At 44.2% G+C, this 6,056-nt stretch overlaps 1 protein-coding gene across 3 annotated transcripts; it reads left to right on the top strand.

Moving 5' to 3' along the window:
* The first annotated feature begins 1,573 nt into the window (after positions 1-1,573).
* Positions 1,574-4,934, top strand: LOC101780130 (cyclin-D1-1). 3 transcript variants are annotated; one of them, XM_004965029.3, is made up of 7 exons: positions 1,578-2,073; positions 2,175-2,261; positions 2,979-3,074; positions 3,196-3,397; positions 3,838-3,974; positions 4,068-4,175; positions 4,373-4,934. In XM_004965029.3, exons 1-7 carry the CDS (start codon positions 1,774-1,776, stop codon positions 4,409-4,411), a joined length of 969 nt encoding a protein of 322 aa, XP_004965086.1. In that variant the 5' UTR covers positions 1,578-1,773; the 3' UTR covers positions 4,412-4,934. The 3 variants fall into 3 exon arrangements, with proteins under 3 accessions (XP_022681426.1, XP_004965086.1, XP_004965085.1); XM_004965028.3 differs by having other exon boundaries at positions 1,579-2,073; positions 4,068-4,894; XM_022825691.1 differs by lacking the exons at positions 3,838-3,974; positions 4,068-4,175; positions 4,373-4,934 and adding an exon at positions 3,560-3,831 and having other exon boundaries at positions 1,574-2,073.
* The last annotated feature ends 1,122 nt before the right edge of the window (positions 4,935-6,056 follow it).

The raw sequence follows: 6,056 nt of genomic DNA, 5'->3' as shown, positions 1-6,056 counted from the left end.
CTCCTCGTGCAGGTCTTTCTCTTCTTCCTATATTCTTTCCTCCTCCTCTCCCTTTCTTCCAGGCAAAGCGACGGGCCGGCATGGGCGGGCGCGGGCAGGCGAGCAGCGGCGCGGCGCGGGAGCAAGCGGTAGTCAGCGCGGGCGGGCGGCGGGCGAGCACGATGGGCGAGCGGCGGGCCGGTGCGGGCGGCGCACGACCTCTTTTTTATTTTTTTTTTAACCATTTTAGTCCCAGTTGGTTTTACCAATCGGGACTAAAGGGGGTCTTTAGTCTCGGGTGAATGACTCGAGACTAAAAAAGCCCCTTTTTGTTCCGAATAGTTAGTCCTGGTTGGTTTTGGGGGATCTATATCCCTTACCAACCAGGACTAAAGGTGAGTTTTGCACCAGTGACTTGTCGGCGATTGGTGACTAGGGTCGGCAGACGGGCTGCCCTGGCCACACGATCTCAAGATCTATGTATACCGCGCCTTGTTACAGAAGTCAAAACTTTGTATCTAGTAAAGCTTCCTTTATCTAAAAAAAATACGGGTTCGGGCCTCCCTAATTTAAAGTAATACCATCACTAGTAGGAAACTGGATATTGATCCTACACAAAATTCTTGGAACCAATTAGACTCCCAGTTCTAAATTTCGTACTCTTCGGAAGCTTTTTTAGTCCCGATTTGTAACGCCAACTGGGATCGGTTTGTAACACAAAGCGGACCTAAAGCCTTGAGAGGGTCCCGGGTATTACCAACACGGATTAAAGGATATCTCTGGTCCTGGGTGAGTTACCCGAAAGGTCAGGACTAATCCCGAATTCGTAGTTCCGGTTGGAAAACCAGGGTTCAAGGGGTTCCAACTAGAACTAAAGATGAGTTTTACAGCAGTGCCTATCGGTCACGTTTGTGGTGGATTTGTTTTGATCCGAATATACAAGTGTCTACCTCATTCCTTTCCTCCTTTTGATCATGAGTTTGAGGGTCCAACTAGAACTAAAGATGAGTTTTACAGCAGTGCCTATCGGTCACGTTTGTGGTGGATTTGTTTTGATCCGAATATACAAGTGTCTACCTCATTCCTTTCCTCCTTCTGATCATGAGTTTGAGGGTGATGGACGATTCAATCTGAACGACTTTTCTTGTTCTTCTCCTACTCTTCCCTCACGTTGTGTGTTGCACGTGTACTTGTTCCCTGTCTTCTGATGCAATGCCGGCAATAGCAACAGCTGAGAAAAGGAGTTCATGGTTTTTCTTGCCAATTCTTCTCAAGAATAAGCAACCTTATTAACCGTTGATCCAATCACCCGGCTCGGTTTGTTGGCTGTTTTGCGAGGCTCTAAATCAGCCTCTATATGGAAGAATAGCCCAAAACTTGACTACAGATGATGGGCTAGACTAAATACATCGAGCTACGCACACATACTGATGGGTGGATAAGAATTGAATACGATCTTCTCCCTCCTCTCCTAGCACGATCTCGGTGCTTGTGGCGCACAGTACTATAGTAGAGTCAAGACAAGAGTAAGAAAACAGTACGACGTGGTCCAAACCCCAAACCAATCAAAATAAGGACATCAAATACACACTATACTTGTATACAGCACAGCACCACCCCATCACCATCTCATACACACAGTCCACCACTGCACTAAGCTTTTGCTCTATCACTGTACCACAGCGTAACTGGAGGAAGTACACTCCACACTACATAGCACACACCTAGCTCTACTCCCAGCAAAGCATTGGGAGCAGAGATGGGCAGTGTTGCAAGGAGGCGGTGAGGGGGTCGATGCGGGAGCAGACGACGGCCATGCCGTGCCGCGACGACGACGACGACGCGCTCCTCCTGTGCGGCGAGGACGCGGGCGAGCTGCTGGAGCGCGGCGGCGACTCGGGGCGACCCTGCTGGGCCGGGGACACCACCGGCTTCCGTGAGCAGCAGCTGGTGCCCGAGGAGTGCTGCTACCCCGAGGTGTCCGCCGTCACCTGGGGTGCCGCGTGCTCGCCGGTGGCGGGATGTCCCGGCAGGCCGAGGAGCGACGACGACCGGCCGGCCGGCTGGGCGGAGTCCGTGTCCTGGATCCTCAAGGTGCAGCGTCACTGCCTCCGTTTGGTTGGCTTCCGCGATGCATTGCTTTACGATTTTTCTTCTCCCCGTTCTCGTATGTGCCTGACGTGCTCGTCTACCAGGCCCGGTCGTACCACGGCTTCCAGCCGGCGACGGCCTACCTCGCCGTGAGCTACATGGACAGGTTCCTGTCCTCCAGTAGGCTGCCGGTAAGTGGGCCCCACCCTCTCAACCTACGTCCGATTATATACAATTATAAGGCAGTTTGGAATTAATTAATCACGAAATGGTTGCACCAATGTGCCCATGACATGTGGGCCAGGGTGCCACGTACTAAGTGCGAAGAGATGGATTATTGGATTGATGGGAGCGTATCCAGCATAGGACAGTACACACAAAAGCATGAGGAATGTTTCGGGCAAAGATGCAATTCTAGGTTAAACAGGCCAATTTTGTTTGTCACATAGCATGTGTAATTGAACAGGGAGCCTTTGCCATTAGTAGGCGTCAGACGCGGCATGCATGTGACTGTAATGCTGTTCTTTTCACAAGCGCCAGATCGTGATGAACTATATGATCATCAGGCCGGGCCACTGTTCAGATTTGGAGCTAAGCATAGTTGTCGGATAGGACTAAATTTTACCGATTGGTTCACGTTTTACCAAATTTGTCTGCTCCTCTATCAAAAAAAAAAATGCAATTGAGAGGGAGAGACGTCCCTTTCCACAAATTTGTACAAGGAAGTAGCCGAATTCGGGTTACACTACTAGTGCACAACATTTGCAACTGAGATCGAGTGCCACGGCACGCTATCTTCCATTGTTACACAAGATTGTGCTTATTGTAAGTAGTACCATGTATGGCATCGAATTTCAGTCAAAATTGCTGATCCGGTTCGTCCTTTTTCCTGATCCAAATCCGTCCAGAATTATGGATGGGCGTTTCAGTTGCTATCTGTGGCCTGCTTGTCTCTGGCTGCCAAGATGGAGGAAATCTCAGTACCTCCCCTCCTGGAGCTTCAGGTAAACTTCAACCAGTTTTACCAACCCTTGGGTCCTCATCCTTTTCTTATGTCACATCCTTGCGTTTGTCTCATGCAACGTCTCTTACGCATATGCGTACTTTGCTGATCAATGCCAATAGATTGAGAGCACAAGGTGCATTTTTGAACCGCGGACGGTTCAAAGGATGGAGCTCTTCGTCCTAGTCAAGCTAGATTGGAGGCTCCGGTCACTTACGCCTTTTGCGTTCATTGATCTCTTTGCTTGCAAGGCAGATTCGTCAGGAAGGTGCACAAGAAATTTGGTCTTGAGAGCATGCAAAATTACTCTCGATGCAATCCATGGTACACCTAACTTCTGTTTTCTTTTTCCTTTTCTGCTTCTTTTTTCGAAGACAGAAAAATAGATCAGTTTACTGTCTTTGTAACCTTAAATGCAATAATACTTGAAAGGCACACAGCTAGCTGATAATTTGAATATCTGATGAACTCTGTATGCCTCTGCAGTGCCGTTGTGTCTTTATGTTCTTTTCCTCTCTTTGATGAGAACATGGGGTTCAGAGCGTCAGTAATCAGTACCATGTTCATCAGGATTAATTGCGAGCCCTGTCGTACATAGGAAGGAGATCAATGGGATCCACTGCTCATTGGACAAATCAAACACCAATTATAGCTTGAACAATCCAAATTCATAGTGTCGGTGTGTCATCCAATTAGTAGCAGATAAACAAAAAGTGACATGAATAGCCGCAAAGCTAATCCTAGAATTTATTGTCATGGAGCAGAAGCCGAGTTCCTGAACCACTGCCCTGCATCAATGGCGGCAGCCGCCGTGCTGAGCGCAGTAACTGAGATACCAGGCATGCCATGCATCAGCATCAGCCCTGAAACAGCAGCTTCATGGTGCACTGGCCTGACTGAGGTGGGTAACTGACTGACCAGCTCATGGCATGCATGATCAACTGAAGACATTTGTAATCTTGTGTCAGTAATTGATGAGAATTTTTTTTTACAGGAAGAGATTAGAAGTTGCTACCAGCTACTGCAGCAGCTAGTACCAATGGCCACCACGACAAGGAGGAAAATACCTGCATCGGAGCTGCTGAGGTCAACGCCTTCGTCGGTAAGCTCGGCTTCACCAAGCAAAAGGCGCAAGATTAATGGCCGCTTCGGAGAGGAGTGAAAATAATTCAATTCTTTGCTGCCCCCCAGTGTTAATCCCCAATTACCTGTTACTAGATGAGTTTGTTCCTCTTTTTTCCTCCCTTGTTGCTGTTGTGCTTAAGTCCTAAGTGGCTAAAATAAATATATTTTTTGTAGTTTATTCAGCAAAAAAGGAACATATATATTTGGATATAAATGTGGGGGACTACATAAAGAAAGCACCTGCTGCATGATGAATTCAGGGGGACCATATGAGCAACAACAACAACTAGTGCATTCCTTTCAGGAAAGTGATGCAAAAGTGAAGCAAGCGCTGCGTTCAGTTTGATACTTTTAGACTAGAAATTGTGGGTGGTCTTCAGGACTGGTCAAGTTAGGTGCCACTATCAGAGCAAATGAGCAATAGCATATACTTCCTGTTTGTCTCTTGCAAAGCTGCGCGGTGAGGTTCTGTTTAGGTAAACCTAATTAGCACTATTTTGCTGCATCACTTGAGTATACTAGGATTTTTCGCAATCCATATATAAGACCATAACAGCATGGTCTGTTTGTGTTGGTTATACCTGTGCCATAATGGCACACTAGCAGTAGTATGCTTGTTTTAGTGGTTTAACGTGTCTAATATATTGATGAATTTACTCCAGTATTGATCAATGTAAAATAAACTCTAAACTTTCAGCACCTTCTTCAGCCAAAGGCAAAGTTTGGATGCTTTTGATGCTCCCTCCGTTCACAAATAAGTGATGTTTTATAATGTGACAATGTGGTCTCTAAACACAACTTTGACTCCTAATTTCTCTTGAAAATTGATGTAAATAGAATCATATAATTATAATAACCAGTTCATCAACTCACGCTCCTGAACATCCTAGCAATTTAAGAGACATAATTATTGGAATCCGTGAATAAATTTAAAGCCCATTGCTATAATCAAAGTTTCTTATCTTTGCCCTCTCACATTTGTCAATTTTCTAACGAATACACATATAAGTACTCAATATTTTTATCCTCTCGTAATATACTTGGGTTACCAATTATTCTATATGTATTTTTCATCCCCATTCATATTTTTTCTTATTTATATTAGACCGCTACGTGTGTCCAACATGTTTTTAGTTGGAACCTTAGGACAAGCTATGTTTTCAATATGAAAATTGGTATACTTATTACTTATTGCATACGTGTATGCATGGACTGCATGCTGACACACAGCATGCACGTATACCTTGACCTAGTCTTTTCTATATTAAGAAATATATAAGTTGGTAATTTAGTATATAATAAGGGTAGGGAGTGTCGGATTTAGGGACCGACAGTCCACCTAGGAGGTACCCAAGTGGTAGATTTATAGGCGGGAAGACTGCAAAACTAAGAACTCGAATGTCTGAGATAGATAATTTAGATGACCATTTAGGTTCACTTTAGATTACTTTTATTAATAATAGCATAGATGGGTAAGTTATATGAAAATTTAGGTGGCTAATACAGATAAAGATTTGTGGCGTTAATTTGAGTTATTTTTAATGGTAGGGGTGAATATTTTAAATCTACATTATGGAAATTATCTCATGTTTAGACTTTTTTTATAATGGTTGAGGTTAATAATTTTTTTAGATAATATGATATTCCAATGGCTACCATTTGTCAATAATGAGTACACTCTACCGAATTGATAGCCTATTTTTATGAGATTATAAGATTTATCTATTTTCTAGCACGTCTCATAAGTATTAATGTAGACTCCATAATTCATATATAGGAGTCTCTAATTAAGTAAAATAAACATAAATTGTAAGACGAATCAGCTCATAATATTTTCAAAATCAAATTAAATACACTT

This window comes from Setaria italica, chromosome IV, assembly GCF_000263155.2.
Source record: "Setaria italica strain Yugu1 chromosome IV, Setaria_italica_v2.0, whole genome shotgun sequence".
Taxonomy (NCBI): domain Eukaryota; kingdom Viridiplantae; phylum Streptophyta; class Magnoliopsida; order Poales; family Poaceae; genus Setaria; species Setaria italica.
Note: the sequence above shows the minus strand (reverse complement) of the source record. Positions and strands in the feature narration are given on the sequence as shown.

What these genes read in the sequence shown, in the direction of transcription:
- LOC101780130 (XM_004965028.3), top strand. Translation starts at nt 1,774, where the DNA reads ATGCGGGAGCAGACGACGGCCATGCCGTGCCGCGACGACGACGACGAC. An exon ending in CCGTGTCCTGGATCCTCAAG is followed by an intron (nt 2,074 to 2,174) that starts GTGCAGCGTCAC and finishes CTCGTCTACCAG; the next exon opens with GCCCGGTCGTACCACGGCTT. An exon ending in TACTCTCGATGCAATCCATG is followed by an intron (nt 3,398 to 3,837) that starts GTACACCTAACT and finishes GTCATGGAGCAG; the next exon opens with AAGCCGAGTTCCTGAACCAC.